General features: G+C 36.5%; 1 protein-coding gene and 1 long non-coding RNA gene across 5 annotated transcripts in view; one reads left to right on the top strand and one right to left on the bottom strand.

Annotated features, from left to right (window-relative positions):
• Positions 1-762: 762 nt before the first annotated feature.
• On the top strand, positions 763-6,751 carry LOC115431357 (uncharacterized). The gene is made up of 2 exons (XR_003937086.1): positions 763-1,256; positions 6,031-6,751. It is a non-coding gene; the product is annotated as an uncharacterized LOC115431357 (long non-coding RNA).
• Positions 6,752-10,437: 3,686 nt separating this feature from the next.
• Positions 10,438-24,526, bottom strand: part of bcas3 (BCAS3 microtubule associated cell migration factor) — a 521,508-nt gene continuing 507,419 nt past the window's right edge. For all 4 annotated transcript variants that reach the window (XM_030152118.1, XM_030152121.1, XM_030152119.1 and 1 more), the window contains one exon: positions 10,438-11,068. In XM_030152118.1, the coding sequence (XP_030007978.1) occupies positions 10,920-11,068 (149 nt within the window). In that variant the 3' untranslated portion in view covers positions 10,438-10,919. The remainder of the gene's footprint in view (positions 11,069-24,526) is intronic.

Raw genomic sequence — 24,526 nt, 5'->3', positions numbered from 1 at the left:
CAGCTTTTCTAATATTACCCCTGGTGAGTCCACAGACATGATTTGCTCCTCTGTTCACTTGTGTGTATCTTGTTTTCAGACATAACAGCTTTGAGCGTGCATGTGGCACATATTCACCGTTAAATAATGCATAAATCCCATGGATGCCAGTCTGTGTATTTCAGGAGGATCTCTGCTCATTCAGAACTAAATATTTGTCATATCTATGTTATGGAAAAATTCTGGAATTTTTAAGACTTCCGACTAGGATAGACCAGGATCACAGAATAACAAAACATGTTAAAACTGTTGCTACAATGATAAGAACTATTAAAGAAGGAGACCTGGTAAATCCATTTATCCATTTGCCACAAAAGATCCACTTTTTGTATGAACTCATAATTTAGATTAACTAATGGGAATTGAAAATAGTACAATACGTCTCTAGAATTATTTTACTATAGACATTTCGTTTTGATCACATTGGTCTACAAGTAAAATGCTTCCAGAATTAAAGTAATGAGATTTTACCACGTGTGAGTAACTGATAAAGAAAAATCAAGTCAAAAATGTTGGTTTGCTAAAGTTTCCCAGATACAGTTTTGGGTGAAAATGTGCAAATCAAGAATTAATGTGAAAATAGGTTTAACTGTAAAGGAATATTAGTGTCAGAGCTGCAGATCTACTTCAAAACAGAGTCTGCACATGACAATACGTCCACTTTACAGGTTCTATCAGTGGAACATTTATACATCTATTGTATAAATGTACATAAACCAATATACATGTGTAAAAATTTTATCATATAATTGAAAACATCAGCAAACCAGCATTTTTTTAATCATTTTTTTCCCAATTAGTTTTGTTAAAATATATAACATTTAACACATTTAATCTCTGAAGCAGATACTTTCTAAAAATTGTAAACCAGTGTCATTTAACAATCATTCACAGATTTAATTCCCTACAGGTAGGATGGGCTTGTCTCATTCTGTTTTAATGTTCATGATAGAGACACATGGGTCAAGCCTAAGACGTCCAACTAAAAGCTCAAATCAGCTGTTACAGAACAACAGCTCTGAACTCTGAACGACTGCTGGACTCTAAAGATTAACACTGTATGTGTTGGATTAAATGTAGGGAACCCTAATGGAGCCCAGGAACATGAATATAAATCCAGTCTGTCTGTCTGTCTGTCTGTCTGTCTGTCTGTCTGTCTGTCTGTCTGTCTGTCTGCAGGTCCAGGCCTCCATCCGTTGGAGGAACAAATATCCAAGGTAAGTTTTACGTCTCAAATCCATCCATTGATGTGATCATCTACTCCTGGATCTCACGTCAACAATACTGTGACTTTTTCTTTCAGCTCTGATGTGAAGTTGTTTTTATGGCACTCAATTCTACAAGTACAGTATTAGCACTGTGCTTACATCATTAAAACAAACGTGTTATGTGTTATCGGTGAAGTACAAATACAACAGAGAAATAACATGAAGTGAAAATGTACAAATATTATCACCAAAATGTGCTTTAACCCTTTCATGCATGAATTATGAGAACCTTAATTGAGATTTTTTTCTTGAGTGATTTTATTCCTCTTTAGGCATTAAAAAAAAAAAAACGATTACATTTTTTCTACAAAGCTAATTTTCATGGAGTTGCAAGAATGTCTGCTAAGATGGACACCATGTTAATTTTTGAAGCAAAGAAACATGTATTTACTGGTATACTGTGTGAAAACTATGAAATAAAAACATTTTAATGCTGCTAATCTGATGTTTTCTCATATTTTAACATACTCTAATACTAGTCATTACTCACTTAATGGCGATAATATGCAAAAAAAAAACAAAAACTTTTGTTGTTAATTACAGTCTGATAACAATAACAAGGAACTGATTTACACTCAAACATGTTAGATCAGGTTTAACAAAAACAGTAAAGTTACAGTAATGTTTTCAGTGTCAGTGTATGGGATGATGCAAAAGCATCCAATGTGTCGGCTGATATGAAACTAAAACAACAAAATCCATGAATATACAAGAGAACAGCTGGAGAGTAAGTGTCCACTGGAGTGACCACCATGCATGAAAGGGTTAAAGTATCAAACCGACAGTAGGAGTTCTGATTTATGCAGTACCTTTCAAAGTTTTATATAAATGTAGAACAACATATGAATCTCTTTTAATTATTAATCATAATATCATCATATATTGTAAGAGCATATTGTAAATTTTAAAGTTCATCAATGTGGAGCCTATAATAATTGTTTTTGTACATTATCAGTATGGGACTGCATCATAACATGTTTTTATGCATAAAAAATAGATATCTAGAGTGTCATATAAATGCAGTGCAGAAAAAGATAGTATTTACATCGGTCATGTAGTGGAGTAGTAAGTATAACTGCATAAAACTGAATTACTTAAGTACAAACTTAAGGTACATGTACTCCAGTACTGAAAATACTTAACATAGTGTTGTGTTTCCTGAAGAGTCGTTTGTCAGAATCTATCAGGTATGCTCTAATATTTATGATGTTCATCTGAATGTCACATATGAACCCTTTCATGCACAGTGGTCACTGCAGTGGACAGTTCTTCTCCAGCTGTTCTCTTGTATATTCATGGGTTTTGTTGTTTTAGTTGCATATCAACCAACACAGTGGATACTTATGCACCATCCCATAATACACTGACATTCATACCTTTACTGTAACTTTCCTGTCCTTGATAAACCTGATCTGCAGAAACATATTTGAATGTAAATCAATTGCTAATTGTTATTAGACTGTAATTAACAGTTTTTTGTTTTTTTTAACAAATTTTTTTTTTTTTTTTTTGCGTATTATCTGAGTGAGTAATAACTAGTATTATTGTATGTTAAAATGTGAGAAAACATCAGATTAGCAGCATTAAAAATGTTTTTATTTCATAGTTTTCACACAGTATGACAGTAAATTCATGTTTCTTTGCTTCAAAATAAAAAATAAAATTCTTCGTCTGTTCTGTTGTTTGTACATTCAGCCTGTGCTGCTCCTCATTCTGTTTGTGTGCTGCCTCTTGGCCAGGTTGTTATTGTAAATGAGAATCAGTTCTCAACTAACTTACCTGGTTAAATAAAGGTTAAATAAATAAATAAATAAATAAACGCATTGCGTCCAGCTGAGTGGACATTTTTGTCACTCCATGAAAAGCAGGTTCATAAAAAAAAAAAAAAAAATCAATCACATTGTTTTTTTCATGCCTAAAGAAGAATAAAAACAATCAGAAAAAAAAATTGATTAAGGTTCTCATAATACATACATGAAAGGGTTAAATACTGAGGACATGTTTTCCTTCATTTAATGATCTGTTTTACTGTGAATGTGTGCCATTTTGTGTTAATGCGTTTGTCTCTAGCTAAACATTTGACATGACGGTCTATAAGTGCAAGAGCTTCTTTTGTCAAATAAAACCATACAAACTAAAATGATACCATATTATATGTTATAGTTTGTAATTTGTGCAGCACGGTAAAACCAAAATAATGTTACAGTCTACATAATTATTGTAGCCCAAATGTGTTGTCTGCGTTGTTAAAACTATGTGGCGTATTAATACCCAAAATGTTAATACTGTCTTAAACTTGGTGTCAGCTCTTTATTTGCGGTTTAACTGTAGTTTATGTGATTTAAGTGCAGAGGGAGTTCTGAGCAGAGTGGCCGTTCAGACGACATGATGAGTTTGGTGGAAATAATTCTACACATCAGCATCCACTGGTCTGTCTGCAGTTGGTCTGACAATGAGCACATGAACAGATTCTGTCAGGTCCAACAGCATGAGGACAGATTTGTGCTGCTTTGGCTGAAAGATGGAACCACATGAGAAGTTTAAAAAGACAGTCCGTCAGTAAAGAAAGGAGGTTTTGTGCTCACCTGAAACTTAAATAACTGAAATAAATATTTTAATGTATTGAGTTTATGATAGAACATTTCTTTTCTGTTAATCTGGAGCGCCAGAATAAAAAAACAGAATGTTTTAAGGTTATAATCAAAATTGAGAAAAGAGAGAAATTAGTCAAAGGCTAACACAATACAGGAACTACTGAACTGTACTGACAAAACAAAACAAAACAAAACAAAACAAAACAAAACAAAACAAAACAAAACAAAACAAAACAAAACAAAACAAAACAAAACAAAAATACAACAGGAAAATTGTAATTTTTCTAAACGTTTTTTGGTTTATAATAAATACTATGAGGAATAAAAAAGAAATGGCAAAAAAGAAAAAGATTTCTCTGATACAAATAAATGAAATCCATGTCTGTGTACGTGTCTGTTTAAAATAACTGATTAATTCATTTCTGTGATCATTTAAAACATGAACTTAGTAAATTGCTTCATCTATTAAAACTGCATAAGTGGACCTGAGTGTTTTTTGACTGGTATTACCCAGGACCCTGACACATTAGGATTTTTTAATACAGTATTTAGTATTTTTACATTGCATTTTTACAAATATAAATTAGACCAGAAACAGAGAACAGCGATACGAAGTGATTTGGAACAAACTGAGACAGCTGTGAACTACTGACAGCGTGAAGCACCTGTAAAATAAATAAACCTCTGGAGAAAGCAGTTTACCCTGAGTGACAGGAATAAGGATAGTGGTCACTCCAGTGGACAGCTATTCTACTGCTGTTCTCTTGTATATTCATGGATTTTGTTGTTTTAGTTTCATATCAGCCAACACAGTGGACACTTGTGCATCATCCCACACACTGACATTGATAACATTACTGTAACTTTGTTGTTCTAGATCAGGGCTGTCAAACTTATTTTGGTTCAGTTCCATATTCAGCCCAATTTGATCTCAAGTGGGCCAGACCAATAAAATAATGACTTAAGAACTTCTAAATAATGACAAATTAAAGTTTTTCTCTTTGTTTCAGTACAATAAAACCCCTAATTAATTTATGAAAATATTTACATTTTACAAAAAAGATGTGAATAACCTGTAAAAACAGACATTTAAATTGAAAAATTAGTGCAATTTTAACAATATTCTGCCTCGACTTATTATTTATACATGTGCATTACACACAATATTCCATAAACATTTGGTAACAGGCAGAATATTGTTAAAATGTTGGAGTTTGGAACTAAAATTTGAACAATTTCTACAATGTTACGTCTCTTATTATGAACACAACTCCAGATCCCAGTGGATCCATAAATGCACCAAACATTTAGGAACAGGCAGAATATTGTTCAAATTGCACATTTGGGGTTGTTCATCTTTGTTTTTATTTATGTATTTATTTGCATTTTATTGTGAAAGAATAGTTTTGTAAATGTAAATATTTTCACAGTGTAATGTTATTTTTTTCACTTACATTTTTTCCACATAATTTTTCACAAAGAAAATTTGTCGTCGTTATTTATGGGTTATTGTGTTGTTACTTTTACTGTAGATCACACTGGTCTGTATGTGGAACCTGAACCAAAAGGATTTGGACAACCTGGACTGTTCAGGTTCATTTTTGCACTCTCATCCTGCAGGGCCGGAATGGAACCTTTGGTGGGCCAGATTTGGCCCCCGGGCCGCATGTTTGACGCATGTTTTTTTTTTGCATATTATCTCCATGAAGTGAGTAATGACCAGTATTAGAGTATGTTCAAATGTGAGAAAAGATCAGATTAGCAGCATTAGAATGTTTTTATTTCATAGTTTTCACACTGAATACCAGTAAATGTACATGTTTCTTTGCTTCAAAAATTAAATGCGTGGTGTCCAGCTTAGTGGACATTTTTGCGACTCCATGAAAATTAGCTTCATAGAAAAATTCGATTGCATTGTTTTTTTTAATGCCTAAAGAGGAATAAAAACAATCAGGAAAAAAAAATCTTGACTAAGGTTCTCATAATCCATGCATGAAAGGGTTAACATAAGGATACAACGTACCGAATGTGTTTCAATCACGTCTTACTAATTTGAATTTGATTCCGTTTGTTCAGAAATGTTCAACATTCCATGCTGACGTCACTGAACTGCCTGCTGTTAAAACCAGAGGCCTCTCTCTCACTAATGATGTCTGGATGGATGTAAAGATCTGCAAACGCGTGGAAACCTTCAGTGTTTGCTGCATTCACATGTGAGGCAGCGACTGACTGAGAGAGCGAACAGAGATCGACTGTTACGATCAAATGACTCCACCAGGGCACTTTCTGAAGTCTGCTTCACTGAAACACTGCTGCTACAAGTGTAAACCTTTTTCCATAATTGAACTGATCTTAGTTTCTCTCTCTCGTCAGTGTCTGCTTGTTCAGAAATGAGTCAACGTCTTTTAAATTCACATGGCGTGGGACATTTTTTAGTCTCAGCACAAACGATCTTTATTGATTACAAATGAAAAAAGCTACAAATGTGTCTTCATAAGTGTCCTCCATATTTTCAGTTTGTATACTCACTGTCAAGTCTTTCAGTTCATCTCACAATAAAATGTTCCAAAAGTGTGTGAGGCTGTAGTTTGTGTTTTTTACTTCTTGCATTTTGCTGAACCTTCCTCGGTAGAAGTGGCACAGACACATGCTGCCAGCTGGAGCTTATTTGGACTTTTATTCATAAGGAGGGCGTCTCGCACAGAACCCTGAATAAACACATTTTGTAATGGTTCTGCTTTTTATGTGCTCATTCTGTTCTCTAAATCAGACTGTATCTGATTTTAATTCCAAGTATGTTTGACTGGAAATGCAGCTGTACTGGTTTTAATAAATAAAATGCTTCAGTCACTGAAGCTGTAATAAGTTATTCATTGAATTATTCTTATGCAAACACTTTCTGGCTTTCTCTCCGTGTAACTGCGCAAAGACCTTTTTTAATTTTATGACTAGTAGCTTATGAACACATCGATGAGATGAAATAAAACATTCTAGGAATAATCCACCACTAATTCAATATCATTTAAAGTAGTTTATTTGGTATCGGTCCAATGTTACATTAAGTACGGAGAGTTTCACAGCAAAAGTTTTGGTATTTGAGAGGGGTTTTTTTATGTTTTGTGCTGATTAGCAGAGAAACAAACATGCCCTTTTCGTCTCTCCACTCTCACAGAACAAAGAGCCAGAGTCGTCCATAAAAGTCCCTTTAACAACACTTTACTGCCTGTTAAAAAATATGGTACTAATTACCAGTGGTACTCTGAGCTGATGGTCACCACCGTGGTTGAAATCTGAACGGCACAATTAGGAGCAATCAGAGGTTGGAAAAAAAAAAGACACTTTCATTTCCTCGAGTTTTATTATTATGCTTTTTATTTGCATGAATGGTGGAAACACAAGTCAGTATTTTTAGCAAATCAAATCAATGATGAAGCATTTGCTCTAAATTAAGACGAGTACAGATACATGCCCTCATTCGGTGACTGGGCAGCGTCAGGCCTTTCAAGACATGCAGCCAGACGTGGGATTGTACACCAATAAAATCATTTGTCTTTTCTAAAGTGACTCTCTAGAAATAGTGCATTTCATTTTTCAGCAAACATTCTCCTTATATGTTTGGACAAACTAACAGGCAAAGTGTGTTTATACGATAGAGGAAGCTCTGATTATCAAATATCTCCTTTGCTAAGGGCAAAGCTTTAAGGAAAATACATTTTTTAGATCTCTATAAGTAGACACAGGAAATAGGATTTTGGTCAAAAGTTGCTAATATACAAAATAAAGCGTGACGGATACGTGAGGTCGCCAACAGGCCTCCGTTACTGCGCTCCATTAAAATTTACTATCTGGAAAGGCAGAGTGGGGAATATATCTAAATTATTTCAGAAACATATCTCAATTACACTGTAAACATCTAAATTACTTCAGCAACGTAGTAATAGTGTCATCTCATTACTGTATCCTTTGTGAAATGTAATTATGTGAAATCAAAGGCATGAAAGGACCAAATTTAATCAAAAACATTTAGCGAGAGGCCACGAGCGCGCGCACACACACACACACACACACACACGCACACACACACACACGCACACACGGGGGGGGGGGGGGGGGGGGCTGCTACACGCCACTGACTGGAATAAACATTTTTCTTCTGTCGGCGCTCCCTTTCTTATGGCTCATTCAGACACAATAGGCACACCGTAAAACATCAAACACATGTGCACAGAGTGATGGTGGGAGGAGGAGGAGAGGAGGAGAGGAGAGGAGAGGAGAGGAGAGGAGGAGAGGAAGAGAGGAGGAGAGGAGAGGAGAGGAGAGGAGGAGAGGAAGAGAAGAGGAGAGGAGGAGAGGAGGAGAGGAGAGGAGAGGAAAGGAGGAGAGGAGAGGAGAGGAGAGGAGGAGAGGAGGAGAGGAGAGGAGAGGAAAGGAGGAGAGGAGAGGAGAGGAGAGGAGGAGAGGAGAGGAGAGGAGAGGAGGAGAGGAGAGGAAAGGAGGAGAGGAGAGGAGGAGAGGAGAGGAGAGGAGGAGAGGAGGAGAGGAGAGGAGGAGAGGAAGAGAGGAGGAGAGGAGGAGAGGAAAGGAGGAGAGGAGAGGAGAGGAGGAGAGGAGGAGAGGAGAGGAGGAGAGGAGAGGAGAGGAGGAGAGGAGAGGAGAGGAAGAGAGGAGGAGAGGAGGAGAGGAGAGGAGAGGAGAGGAGGAGAGGAGAGGAGAGGAGAGGAAGAGAGGAAGAGAGGAGAGGAAGAGAGGAGGAGAGGAGGAGAGGAGGAGAGGAGGAGAGGAGAGGAGGAGAGGAGAGGAGGTCTCTTTCCAGTGCTGTGTCCTCACTCCTCTGCCTCCACACCAGTGGTTGAACTTGCTAAAACAGTCTGGGTTTACTTTTAACGCTCGGGGGCTGATCTTTTTTTTGTTTTAAATCAGATCTTGGAAAATAAATGAAGTTTCCTCCGATCAAAACTGCATCAACGCTCAAGAATTAAAGTACACTTTATAAATTTGGTGTTTGACGGCACTTGAAGAGCTGTGAACAAGGATGTTTTAAACTGATAGTTCGTTTTAAGGGGCAGATACTAATCAATTGTTTTTGGAATGATTTTGGCATAAAAAAAGAAAACTAGAAAAATGCCAAATTGAAAAATACTTTTTAACCATTAAGCGTTCAACCTGAGGAATAAAATGCTAGTCAAAATTGTAACTTAAGGTACTTTTTAACCATTAATTTGTTCAGTTACTAACGTTCATTTTGGCAACACAGTTAGTCTTTATTAGTCATTATAAAGCAGTTACTGATTGCATGACCATATTCAACAACTGCTGGGCCAACAGTTACCCTCAATAACCTCCACTAAGAAATGGAGTTGTATCTGAATTATCCTTTGTATGACTCTTACATGTTGATAGTACTATAAGATTGGGATTCATGTAAAACATCTTACCATCTGTTTTTTTTAGAATTGCTATTTGCAGCTGGTTATTGAGGGAGAAGCATTAGTTAATGTCCTAGTAGATGCAAAAAAAGGGTCTTTAAGAAGTGCTTTATAATGACAAATAAAGAACAAATATGCTACGAATATAGAAACTACTAAGAATCTAGTTCAGGGGTCTTCAAGCTTTACAACCTAAAGAGCCATTTTTGTCTCGAAAAAGAAGAAAGAAATCTGACTGGAGCCACGAAAAAACTGTTAAAACCATCTACATTTGACCATGAGTGGCTGCTCTGCTGTAGTCTATTTGTGATTAGTTTGCCATTTAACTTTGTATTTCCAGTACAATAAAGCAATGAGTGGTGCATTTATGAAATTCTACAACTACAATAAAGAACACATTCAAAATTTGTATGATTTTGTTTAAGGATGGACACTATTTCCAAAACATAAAAGAAGAAGAGAAACGGCTCAACTTTCATGTATAGAGGCTGACTTTTAAACAGATAAAGTACAAATACATGCAAATTAATTACACTGTGTTAAAAAAAAATGTTTTTTGCAAGTTGTCTCGGTTTTTTCAACTGAATTAGGACCATTTTGCACCGCTAAATCCAAAAATGACATCTGTTTTGCTCAATCAGGTCAGGTTTTTTTGCTAATTTGATTTTGAAAAATTTGATTTTCTCACAAAATATAATAATTAATACCAAAATAAGATTGGTAAGCACACTTTATGAAACTTGTGATTTGATTCCTGTTAGGTACAATGGTGTATTCACCGCAGATGTAGCAGAATACGTCAGGCTTATTTTTGCAAGATCTTCTAGTCGAAGCCATTTCATTCACCTGTAATATTAAAAAAACCCATTAATCATAAATTGGCAAAAGCAAAATCTTCAGAACTCGTTTATTGCAAGAAATATGAAAGAATTTTGTATCATGTGATGCGAAAATGCCCATAAATGTAAGCAAAAATGTTAAAAAGACAATATGTAGCATAGTTCAGAAAGTTGACCTGATTGAGCAAAATGAATGTGATTTTTGGATTCAGCACCAAAATTATCTTAAATCAGCTCAAAAAACTTAAACAATAAATTTGTTGTTGACCAGTGTTATCTTGTATTGTATCTTGAATTTGGCAAGAAAATAATCCATTTTGGTTTATATGCTGTCAAAAAATTATTTCATTCCGTGTATAGCCTGTGCATTTTTGCAGATGGACAAAGTTAGACTAGATTTAGGCCTTTAATAATGTCGAAAAGTAACGTCCTATTCAGTTTATTTCAAACGTTCCCTATATTTTTTGACAATGGGAGCCATAAAGAAAAGCTAAAGAGCCACGTTTGGCCCATGAGCCACAGGTTGCAGACCCCTGATCTAGTTAATGGTGAGTACCTTGAAGTGTTATCAACTGCTAATACTGTACGTAGCTGCATTCAGCTGGATGAAATGACACACATGCCCCACACCCTAGAGAACCATGAACAACCAGTTTGGTTTGACTGTATTAGAAAGATGTTGGGTGAATGCTGTGTGTGGACGGACGGGGGTCAGGTGGGCCGGGTGATGGTGGTGGACCAAAGGTGAGTCTCTCAGGGGAAGTTGGTGGGGAACAAGCTGAGAGGCTGGCTGTCGTTGGTGGGCAGGGGGGAGCGGTAACCCTCAAAGTTGCGTGGGATGCTGCCACTGGTGGAACCCGAGCTGTTACTGAGGGTCTCGATGCTGCCCTCCCTCTGCAGCTCTGCAGGACGAGAGACAGAGACAAACAGAGAGAAAGAGAGACACGATACATTAGAGCAGGGGTCTCAAACTCATTTTGGTTCAGGGGCCATATTCGATCACCAGTGGGCCGGACCAGTCAAATAATAGCATAATAGCCTTGAAATAATGACAACTGCAAATATTTTATATGCAAAAAATAACATTAAATTATGAAAACATGTAAATTTTACAAACTATCCAAACAAAAAAAAAAGTGAATAACCTGAAAAAACTGAAATTTCTGAAGAAAAATAAGAAGAAATAATAATAAGAAAAATTTGATCAATGTTATGCCTCAACCTATGATAAATACATGTGCATTACAGATCAGATCTACCAAGACACAAAACAGGCAGAATATTGTTCAAATTGTACTTTTTTTTTTGGAGCCATTTCAGGTAGTTCATATTTGTTCAGGTTATTGACATTTTATTATCAAAGGAAATCAGAATTTAATGTTCTTTGCAATAAATCAAAGAGAAAAAACTGGTGTTGCCATTATTTATAGTTATGATGTCATATTATTTTTTTCACATTAAACCAAGAAGAAAATTTGGAGTCATTATTTCTAGGTTATTATGCTATTATTTTCAAGTTTGATGCCCTTGACTTTTAATTTCTTCTGCACTTTGCAAATTCATTCCACGGGCCAGACTGGACCCTTTGGCGGGCCGGTTTTGGCCCCCGGGCTGCATGTTTGACACCTGTGCATTAAAGGCATTCTACCATTAGACCAGTGCTTTTCAACCTTGGGGTCGCCTGGAATTTCTAGTAATTGATAAAAAAAAAAAAAGGCATTAAATATGTGTTGAGTTGACAGAGACAATCCTAATCCATAACAGACAAACTGTGGTTGTGAAACTGCAGCACTGTGGTTCTGTTTCTGTGTCAAATGTTCATTGTGGTCAGTTTCAGATGCTGCAGCTCTTTCATAATTCATAGTTTGAGTTCTTGTTTGTTCAGTATTAATTGTCCTCCTTGTAAATCACAGCTGGACTGACTGGACAGATCCTGACCAAGGAAAATCCAATTCTCCCTTTGTGCAGTAATCTACACCTGGATTTACTGCCTCTGTCCACAATAATAGACATTATATAGACTAAATGTTGTCTAAAATTAGCATTTATTAGCAGCATAGTATAGCAAACTACTACATGATCAAAAACAAATTAATTTTACCCAAAAATGTCTCTGTTTTGAATGTCTGGGGTCGCCAGAAATTTGTGATGTTAAAATGGGGTCTAAAGACAAAAAAGGTTGGGAACCACTGCATTAGACTCAAACTACTTTCAGCTACGTTAATATTGATATTGAGTTGATAATAATCTTTTGTTTGATGATACTTAATGAAAAATAATAGTTTTACCAAAATGTCTACATTGTGTCACATAATGAAAACAGTCAAGTGCTAAGAAATCAGATTCTGTAAGCACGATATTTGATCAAATAATTTACCCATTTAAGTTATGCTACAGTATATACTAGACAGGGATTACAACACTTCTTTACTAAGAACTTTTGAAATGTTTAGTTAAAATGTTCAGAAAGCTCCTTTCCTGTTTTTCACTATCACTGAAGAAGGTGCAGCTATCTGTCATGAGCACAGGAAGTCCACATCTGTGGGATTAAACCACATAAACTGTTATTCTAGGACACAACCAGACTGTTCAGCTTTCCAAACACGCTCTAGGTGACACTGAGCAATTCTCTGACATTTCACGCTGCTCCAGAGTCCTTCAGCTGACCAACATCCTTCACTGTGGACTGCCCAAAAAGTTCTGCATAAGGAACCTATTATTATTATTACAAGCTGTAAACCATATCTGTCAATATGTGCACAGAATGGTGTGTGTGTAAATGGCAGCGCAATATTAAGATAGTGACGCATGTAGTGATCGGTGATGTCCATCAGACGTCTTGCTATATTTATCTGCTGGTGTTGCTTGGGTGCTCTGCTGACAATAGTAATAACCTTGAAAATGTGCAACAGTACGCATCCACAGTGGAATATAATGACCAGGATACAGGACTGGAGAGAGACTATGAAGTGCATTTGGTGACAAAACCGTGGAACGACAGTGGCGCTGGGGTTGTCAAACCCAACAGGACGGCAAAAAAAAAAAAAAAAAGAGTCCAGAGAAGGGGCTGGAATTGTTGTTTCCTGTTAGACCACTTGAATTACAATATGCTGAAAAGCAATTCTGAAATTATTGCCTGTTGATGCCAAAAACTATGGAGCACTGCAGCGTTAAGACAGAAACAGCAACACTATAAAGCTTTTATATTGTATTTGTAAGGAACCATGTACAACTTTTAAATAAATGCTATTTGAGGCCTTGTACCAGAGTTAGCCTGAGGCTCATTTTCCTATGCAGTGCCATGGCAGGTAACATGTAACAGAGCACAAAATGTAACATATAAAAAATAGCAGCTTAACGCTGTCTACAAGCAAACAAAAGCATGAAAAAACAGATGCCTGTAAAATGGAAAATGGAGGCTACATTTTTCAGAGTGCCAAAAACCCAACAAATCAGTCCTTTTACAGTTTTCATTTGGGCCGGTAATACTTGCCTATTCTAAAGTAGCACTAGGATTACTTTATCCCCTTCATATGTGTGTGGAGCCCTCTGAAAATTAGATAGCTCATCTGTTCTAAGGGCCCTAAAAAAGTAATGATAGAGAACATATGAGCAGCATTTTATAACCAGAAGCCAAAGACAAGGTGATAAATGGGGACAACACCATCTAATTCTAGACAGTCAATCTAGAGGCCAATAATGTGTGAGGTCTTTTGTTGTAGACACTCCCATTGAATTTTATTGGATGGTCTTTATTGTACCCAAGAAGCAATTTAGTTTGAAAACAGTAGTCAACTCAACCAACACACTTTTTAAAAATAAATATGACTAAAAACAAAACTAGATGTTGTCATATTAAAAGTTGCACAAAGCTATAAAAGCACTAACAGTCAGTCACTGCTTTGTTAAAATGTCAGCGGGAACAAATAATTCCAGTAAGGAAGGGGTCAAAACTCTGTATGGCCTTTATCCTCTGAGTGGTTCTTGATAAACTGGATAAACACAGCCACGATCTTTGACATTGGTGCCAATAGCCCCTGTTCCAGTGCAGGAACATTTCCAGGAACTTTATTTTACCAGGTGTGATTCCACTAAAATTACCCAGGTAAAAAACGTTCCCTCAAGCGCAAACTTCGCCTGTATAAAGTTCCTGAGAGGGGGGTAGGACTTTTTCGATTCCCCATAATTCTTGGGTGGTGGGGCTATGTGCTGAAGACCACTGATTGGTGAAAGACACCTGCAGCGTTCTGCACTTCACACTCCACAAGTGAAGCTACTTATGGAATGCAGCCCCATTTACTACTCCAACAGATCGACAAGATACTGAATTTTATGAAGGGTCCACAACGTTTACCTTTCATGGGGCCCACAATTGGTAGCGTTGCCCCAGCCTACGAGTGCATTGCAATAATCAGTCTGTTCGTCCAAATACACTCTGGATAATAAGCCTGGACCGCACCAAATGTATTTGATAAATATCTTTTTTTGCTCCATTTTCCAAATGAATACACTGTTTTCAGGATATTTGGCTAGCGCCTACAAGTCCATTACAACCATCTGTCTGTCCATCCGAATATGTTAAAGAGTGCATTCAGCACATACACTCAAAACAGCCTGAACCTCATTGAATGTATGCCAAATGCACTCAAAAGAAATTCAGTGTGACTTCAAGCAGTTGTGACTCCAAACAGCTGAGCCTTTTCAGGAACTTTGGGGTGTGGTGGAAACACTAAGCACGCAGATTACCAGGAATTATTTTACCCAGGTAAAGAAGTTTCTGGTAATAAAAATTTCTTGGAATCTGGTGGAAAAGGGGCCAATGACCTTTAGTTAAATTTCAACAGTCTTTCCCAGCCAAGTTTTTGCTAACCATGCTGAGGTTGCCAAACCAAAAAAAAAAAAATCACAGTAAAAATGAAAACCGACTCAATAAAAGACAAATAAAACAGTGTTATGAGTGATCTGATGATGTTAAAAACCCCTGAACTTTCTCAAAAACCACTGGACTTCTTGAACAAGGAGTCAATGTTGGGTTCAAAAGACACTTTGTGGACAGTAGTGATACAAACACTACAACATGAAGGTTTCAACACAAGTTGATAAATCTCTGTAGATTTGTCACCATTTATTTTGTTCTAGAAGAGAGACTACGTTAGACAGGAAAAACCAGGGTCAGAGCTACAAGTAGCAGTCTAGCAATCTAGAAGTCCATTTCAGGCAACCACACGACCCTGCGGCACCCAAAAGCCTTTTTTTCTCTCTTCAGATATACCTTAGTTGTATCAAAATTGGATGCTCTGATTACCTGCTTTTTTAAAGACTCTAAATACAGCTCTCAAATGAAAGTTATGATGTAGCTGTTTTCTGCTCTGATGGACGAGTTCTTTCCAGTATCAGCTTAAACAGTTTCCACTGCTGCAGCTTTAACTGTGCCAGAAACTAAGCAATAAATTCCTCTTGTGTTGGAGGTGACACTGAACTGCACACAGCTGTCAGTCAAACTCCAACTGCAGAACCCAGCAGTGACCTTCAGATGAACACAATGGCTAATTAGCTTAAAGAGTCTTTGCAATTTCATGACATGAAACCGCATGCATGTTTAATAGGTTCTGCAGATTTCCAGATTCCTTTATGGATACTGTCTTTGCCATGGTGGGTATACAGGAAGTGGGAGCTTCTTACTGAGCCCAGGAAACCCAATACAAACCACAACTGTTATTATCCCGGCTAACACGCAATGTGCCACTCTGCTGTGTTATTCCAGCCCACCACCCCTCCCTCTGGTTTAATTCCCTGACACTACATGGGAGAAACACTGCAGTAATCCTGCAGCAAGGTAAGGATTCACCCTCTTCTGTATTCTGATGATGTCCAGAGCTGATTAATTGCAAAGGGTGTAAATGGCTTGCAAATGTACTGGAGTTTTTATTCTGATGCATTCACACTTGGTTCACTCAACATATAAACAGTTCTCTTGAAGGTCAATGCTTTCCTTCATCAGATATGTAAATTCTGCCAATAACTTTGTAAAGGGAAGGAATGTTTGTATTGTTGTTTATGGATGTACTCTGTCTTTTCTTTCAAATATATGTGCAATATCATGTGATGTAGACTACACAAAGACAGCGCACAACACAGAGATACTCTCACATGAAACTCTCACAAACATTTCACATTTCATTGTTTGAAGTTACACATATACTTGTGTTTAAGCAGAGCTGTATTTTTTTAATTCCAGCACCAGTGGTTATTCTTATTACTACTGTCACACACACAATTAAAATAATATTCTAGACAATAGCGACAAGTATTTAGTGCTCCTCTCAGGATTCTTCTTTTTGGTTTAAATAATGTTTACAAAAATGTTTTTTTCCCAAATGCTTTTTCCCTACTGCATCAATGTTTGTTGGTAGATATTTTTCCATAAATAAACTATGTCCCAAATTATGATGACTATAAGTCCAATCTCAAGATGTAAGGTTAAAATATAGTTGTATTTAGAAAGAGGTGGATAATAATCTTAAAATGGACAGAGGATAAAGCCAATAGTTCTATTAAACTAAACAAATATAAAGCAAGGTGTGTTAAGTTGCTCAGTGCAATACAAATATTCAAGAACTGGCTCTAGAAAGGGTGAAAGTATGGTATTTTGTTATAGAATTTACTTTGAAGAAACAGACATAAAAAAAAAAACAACAAAAAAAATGGAGTCATTCTCACAGGATTATAATTGTCACACACACATGTTGCCAAGATCTGTGGAGCACCATTTAATTCATTTGGTGAAAAGACAGTTAGTAGTTAAACACTCTGGATGAATCTTCTAACATGGCTGCAACCGTCAGAGTGGAATGTGCAAACATCTCCTGATAAATTGTGTTTTTATTCTATCAAGGCTGCAATCTAATGTCAAAAAGTACTTCCAGCTGTAATTGTTGTAGAAGCCAAATGATACTGACTGGTAGTGGTTTATGGATCAATACTGAAATATTGATACTTCCGAAGGCAGTGTTTCCTGTTCTAGAATCAGTCATATTAAAAGGTCCATACCTAAACTCAGAAGTTTGGGATAAATGTGGATATTATCATCAACCCACACAGAAGAAAATACTTGTGCTATCACAAGGCAAATAAATTACACCTGGATGATAGAAAATCCTTCTCGTTCCAACGGCCACAGTCATGTGAAGTGAAGCTCCATATGGTAAACATTCAGTGTTCAGTTTGTGTATTGATGTTTACACAAAGGAAATTCAAACCTAAAATCAATCTAAAAGCTGGCGTTTTATTGAAATGTAAATTATTAAGTCAGGGAAAAAACAAAAAAAAATGTATATATATATATATATATATATATATATATATATATATATATATATGTATATGAGTGAGATTTGTGTGAATCACGTCAATTCAATGACATATTTTCAAATCGGTGAGGTTGAAATGACCGTTGTAATGCCCAAACTCTGCATGAATCCACTTTCAAAAATGATGATAATACTCTATCACCTATAAGAAGTAGTACTGATGATAACCAGTCTGAGTTTCACCTGGTGTTGGATCAGAAAGGAAATGAGTTGTATCACACATGACTACTGACTGGTAAGCAGCAGCACTGTTCACTTTTTGAACACACATCCATACAAAAATCGAAGTGTGCGCACACGCACACACACGCACACGCACACACACACAGACTCACACCACAGTGCTTGGGTTTATCGGTAAGAATATGGGTCATCTGTAATGATATCAATTTTCCAGCCACGGCTCCAGGCAAGCAGAGACAAGTGCTGGAGCCAGTAAGACTGATTCTCGGCTCCAGCTGCAGATCTCCGGCTCCTCACCCTGAAGCCGACAAAAACCAGTGTGACACCCAGGGGTCTAACACCAACAACAAACTTTACTACTTCACTGTCCACAGAGGTAGTAACAACGTACAAACTGCTGTACTTTAGTAGTCTTCACTCTTATGACAGCTAATGACGTTTACTCCTTACATTCTAACAAAAGTATCTGTACTTGATGATCCTTACACTGTCAAAACAGGGCCATGACTTTGGTTTTAATCTATTTGGGACAAAGGTAACTAGGCTAAAGCAGTGTAAAAGACAAAACAGACTTCAAATGATCACTGGACTGCAGAGAAAGGACGTCATGATGTGAGTACAGCTGCTGAGTTTCAAAAACTGATTCGCACATCGTAGCTAAGTTCATGTTCATTATTTTCAGTACATTATGGTTTTATAATTTTTCTGAAGTGAGAATGATTTGATATTCTTCACCATATTCATATAATGTAAAGTTTAATTAGGTTTGTACTGAAATGGTCGGTAGGAATGTCTTTCTAATGTCCACTTCTGACCTTTACACCAGTAAGAAATTAAATCAGTACTTGTAATTTCCTACACAAGCATCTGCACTTCTGCCTGGGTAACCATCACGTCCACTTTGACCTCTGACCGTCTGGAAATAACAAAAATCAATAGATTAATTCTTCTTATAGTTCTCTACAGTTGGATAGCTCATTTTGTCCTCCTCTGTTCAGGTCAGTCCTTCACATTCAGACCGTGTCTGCGAGCCGCCAGCCCCTCCCACCTACAGCTAGCCTTTTTACCAACTGCTAGCCCAGCTGGAGCTGCAGTGTTGCAGTGTTATTGTAAGCTGCTGAACACCCCAGTAAAGCCCTAAAGGCCCTTTCTAGTGCTGCCTAATCCACTTCATTGTATGACGCCTACCAGCTATTCAACCAGTCTTAACCTCTCACGCCCCTGACACAATCCCCTAGCGCTCTAATGTTGGGGATCTTTTCCATTGGGACTGATGTCACTAGGTAAAGTAATATGGTTATTTACAAGGTGGTTTTGTTCAGCGTGATGTGTAGATAATGCTGTTCTGGAGGGAAGCCAATGAAGAAATGGAAACTACTGTGGGCTTTGACTGATATGGGCTTTTAAAGGATGGCTGATATATAATTTCTGCTTATAGATAGTGGCATATCTTTAAATACGACATTTTCAATGCCAAAAATAATACACAATTGAAGTTTGAAAGCTGATATCAACATCTTAACTGTAACCATTTGGATGTAGCAGGCAGTGTTGGTCTTCTCAGAGGAAAAGCTCCTAAAAGGTTCTAATTTAAATTTGAAATATTGAAAATAAAATATAATAATAAAACTGAGCATCTCATTAAGTACTTGGTAAAAAAGAATTAGTAAAAATAAATTGCCTTGACTATTTGAAAACCTGTTTCAAAAACAGCTCATTTTACTGATTAGATCATTTCAAGACTGTGTAGGTAGATCACAGATCATATTAACTAGTATTAACTACTGAAGCTGGCAACAAAACACTGCTGCTAAATGCACATCTGTTGTATATAGTATATTGTAGTATAAGTTCAACTCTAATGACTTACACGTAATGCAGTTTTGTATATATACACATTATTGACATATGATGAGTGTGAAGGTACAGCTGCTAACTTAGGTGGATTTTTAATGACTGGGTTGTGTAAATTTTCTTATAAATCTTTGTAATAAATTCAAACCCAATATCTGAAAGTTTTAAAAATTGCAAATCATATTTCCCATTTCAAAATTCCATTCTTCTTCAGTTTTCTCCTCCCATTTTTTTCACTCCATGTTTGACATCTGAGCACCGATATATTTATTATGTTTCTTTGTCAATAAATGGTTTTAAATCCAGTATATTGCATTTTGACAATATGTTTTCTTATATTGTCAAATAACTACCAGAAGGATTGTAAGCATGGCTGCAGTGGCTGTGTGCTCCAAATAACAAAACAAATGAATCTGTCAGTTTAGTTTAGAAATTCTCAATGTATATTTTAGAAAACAGAATAGGGGCAATGATATGGGAACACACCTTTTTCTATACTTCTTTTTTATATTCAGACTTGGAAAAAAACTCAGATCCAAATTTTTCAATAATATGTAAACAGTTTGACATGGTTAACTGTAAAATCTAGATTGAAATATTGAAATATTTTTTATTATCATTTATTCGTAACATTATAGCAACACAAACTCCAGAAACTACTGACATAAAACTGTCATTTTTTGCTGATCAACATAATTATTGTACAAGACAAACCAGTGAAACACGGTGTGCTCTGCCTTTAGGCAGAACAAACCAGTTACGGCGAACTGTTTATTATTGGGCCATGGTTGCATGGAATGGATTGCCAAAGTTTGTGTTGTTGGCAAATAATAAAAAATGTTTTCAAAAGAAATTAAAACTTTTTTTGTTTACACAGCAGGCATGAAATGGAGGGAGTATTGCTAATATTGAAAGATTTCTTATGATTTGTATCAGACAGCTGTTGTTTGGTGAAGAAGTACGAATGTATAGTACTTATTTTGTTTGTTTATTTATTTTTATTGCATTGGGCTGTTGTATAAGTCCTGTTTGTGTGTGTGTGTGTGTGTGTGTGTGTGTGTGTGTGGGGGGGGGGGGTCGTGTATGGTGTAAGATTAATGTAAAATAATTAAAATTGTGTGTGTGGGGGGGTTCGTGTATGGTGTAAGATTAATGTAAAATAATTAAAATTGTAATGTACTGTAGAGGAGACCCCAGGAAGAATGGCAACTGATGATTCAGTTGCTAATGGGGATCTTAATAAATGAAATGAAATGAAATGTAGGAGCTCTGGTAAATGAGAACAGTCTGAATTTGGATTTAAATGAACTTCAAATCATTTTCAGATGTTTATAAGACTCATTCCTGTCTGTGCGTGTCCTGTTTTCTATGACATAGACAGCTACTGTGGATTTGGGTTTTCCAGTGGCTGTAAATAGCATCTGACCATCATGACACATTGAAATAAAATGTTGTGTGGTGCTAAAATCTCTAATCATGTTGCTGCTGATGTTGACTCTGTACATCCGCTGTGACTGGAGCTGTGTTCTGGCATCGCACCAATGGCTAGACTTCAAAAGGCAGAGCAAGTCAACACAAGATACAGAGTTGAAAAAGTTATCAGTCAAACAGCAGCGGATGCCTCGGCTGGAGATAGCGACAGGAGCTTTTTTGGAGTCAGGAGTCTTGGCATCCAGATTTTGATTTTTTTTAAAAACGTGTCCTCACACAGTTTGACAGAGAGAGAGAGAGCACACCAAGGTTATAATAATAGGGGATTTTTCATTCTAGTTTAGTTTTATTTCATTTTGACTTTTTTTTTTCTCTAATTCAGTTAGTTTTAATTTGTTTTTAGAGCAGGTTTGCTAGTTTTTAGTAGTTTTCATTTTTTTTCTAAATGCTTAGTTTTAGTTCAGTTTTGTTTTTTGTTTTTTTTTTTAATATCTTTTCTCTTCTTCGTCGTATTCAAATAAATCCCAGACAGGACTCTGCTGCTTTCTCCCAGTTTTAGTCTCCATGTTTCCAGGTAGAGTGGGGACCAGAAGACGACTGGAAACCACAAGTGAACACAAGTGACGGACCGTTAAATATTGTATGGTGCCTGCAGATAAAATTGCTAGAGCGAAATAAATCACTTTCGTATCAATCCAACGTTGACAAAGATGAAAATGAAGGGAATTTTATCCATAACTTTTATCCATTTTAGTTAGTTTTGTAAACACACAGTACAGTTTCAGTTAGTTAGAATTTTTTTCTTTTAATTATAGTTTTTATTTATCTCAGTTAATGAAAATGTTTTTACAATTCTAGTTTTAGTCATTTCGTTAGTTTTTGTTAACAATAATAACCTTGGAGCACATATATAATAATGCGATGACCTGTTAATACCTCATCAGCCAATCGAACAAACAGAACACAGAAAATCATCACAAAACAGTTGAGTGTGCACCCTCAGCTGTGAACAGGCCTTAATCCTCTTATACTGTCACACAAAAACACAAACACAGACTTCAGAAAACACACCGACTTTCAGTTTCATACAAACACACAACGAAAGGAAAGCAATACTGAACTGGGAACTGGAAAAGAACACAAGTACATTACAGTTGTATAGTTTAATCCTATTTTGAATGAAACTTTCCCTTTTCTTTAAATAATTTCAACAGTAATGACATTACTGTTCTCACTGCAATAATTACACAGAGCAGCAAACACGCACATATCGACTATGAAGTTAGACCAAAAAAGAAATGGGATGTAAACAAGACAGTAAATCAATAAAACATTTCTAAGCTAAGATAAAGATGCACTAACTAATTCCAGCTTCAGTCCTGTCACATGTATCACATGGTCTTGATGGACAGATAATGAAACACTTTTAAGTTTATCTTGAGTTTGGATTGAATTATCAAACAGCCAATTTAACATCATAAAGAATGAACTTTCTAATATAAACAGGCCAATTAAAATGTTTCTTACAAAATCTTGATGCACAGGAAAAATCACTAATTACAGTTACATCAAAGTTTAATAGAGATTCATTTGTGTTCTGTGACAGATGTGTTTCTGCTGGGATAGTTTGGACAATAGTCTTCACTCTTCCTCATAATCTCTGAACTCCATCCATATTAATATCAATCTGCAGAGTTGTTTACAGCCTGTCTGATCATGTGACTGCTTGTGTTTCTTCTGAAAGCGCAATCACTTTCATTACAATTCAACAAAAAAGGCCTGGATTATTTTTTATCAGATAATCTGACATAGGATCAGATTTGAGGTCGTCCATGACTTTCTTGAAAAATAAAAAAAAATCTTAGTGACCATTAACAATCTATTTTACTGAATTATTTCCTCTATTATGTCACCCTGGAAATTCTAATCCTGTTTTTTCATGCTCTGATGATACTGTCTATCTATCAGAGACGATTTCTCTCAGACTGCAGTGGAAGCTCGGCTTCCCCTAAAATTACGAAAATTAAATGGTTAAATCTGTTCGGTTGTGTTGACATTTCATCAGCTCCAAATGTGTCAGAACACGTTCATCTCACAGACGAGTTCGTTCAGAATCAGCTTTATCACAAATCAGCGGACTCAGTGTTGTTCACTTCTCCTCCATTCTCGTGTCTGTGTTTTCTCATTCCATCTCTGCTCAGTGCATTTGTCCGTAGACGCTCAGCGTCCATGCACTTCAATGGGACTGAGTGGAACTGGTTTTTTCATTGACTCTAAACTGGACGGTAATTGGATAAATGCCACCACTTTGTCCCGCCCCCGAACACCTGGCGTTTTTGGGGGTGAATGGAGCTGTGGGCGGAGCTCGGCTGGGCCGGATCCTGGGCTTCCACGTGCTGATTGGACGATCAGTCGAAAGGCTGAATCCCGTTTGATTGACAGCTGTTTTCAGATCTGCTACTTCACTGACACAGTTCAGTTTAATACCGTCACACATTCTGCTGTGAAATCACAGAAACCACTACCAAATTACTTGTTCATTTCTTGCACTGTAAATAAAACACACTCATTGTATTTCCTTGTTTCAATTTAACATAATTTCAGCGTTTTCTTGTTTACGTGGTACAATAAGATCACTGAGCATTTTCTCAAAAAGGAACAGAGGGACGAATTTATGTTAAAAAAACTAGACCATTTTTTTTTTTTTTTTGTAAGCTGACAATGAGCCTCTCCTGTCTGAAAGACGAGCAGCTGCCACTGATATGAATAATAACCTATGGTTTTGGTCAGGAGGTGACTGTGTATGGTGAACAATACAAATTGTTTGACTTTAACACCAGTGTCCTGTCATGCAACAAACGCTCCTCAGGATTTCACACATTTCAATGAGCTGTGGATATACCATTCTATGCTGATACATATACAGTCACAGAAAAAATATTAGACCACCCTTGTTTTCTTCAGTTTCCTGTTCATTTTAATGCCTGGTACAACTAAAGGTCCATTTGTTTGGACAAATATGATATCAACAAAAATAGCTCATAGTAGTTTAATTTCAGAGCTGATATCTATCCATTTAACATGTTTTCTTGATAAAAACAAAAATCGCTTCAGTTCTTACATCAATATCTATGGTGACAAAAACACTGACAAAAACAGTGCTTTTAAGCATTCCCTGTTTTCTTTTCTGTCTGTTTTAGTCACATGACATTGATTGCATAACCATTGTTTTTGATGACTTTTGATGGTCTAATAATTGTTTCCATGACTGTATATATTTACTGTTATATACATATACAGAGTGGCTGTTGCCAATTGTACCTACAAAATGTGAACTCAAACAGGAAAACATAAGTGGGCCTTAAGTTTTTATTTCAGGCTATATCCTGTTGTAAATCTTAGTGCTCAGTTTGAAATTATTGCTTGGAAGTGGTTTTATATTTTGGCTGTTCACATTGTTTTTTTTTTATGTGGCCAGTATCAGATTCAAGTGTTAAGTGGTCATTGTCTAGAAATGATAAA

The sequence above is a fragment of the Sphaeramia orbicularis genome, chromosome 13 (genome assembly GCF_902148855.1).
Source record: "Sphaeramia orbicularis chromosome 13, fSphaOr1.1, whole genome shotgun sequence".
Taxonomy (NCBI): Eukaryota; Metazoa; Chordata; class Actinopteri; order Kurtiformes; family Apogonidae; genus Sphaeramia; species Sphaeramia orbicularis.
The sequence above is the reverse complement of the archived record's forward strand: the minus strand, read 5'-3'. Positions and strand labels throughout refer to the sequence as shown.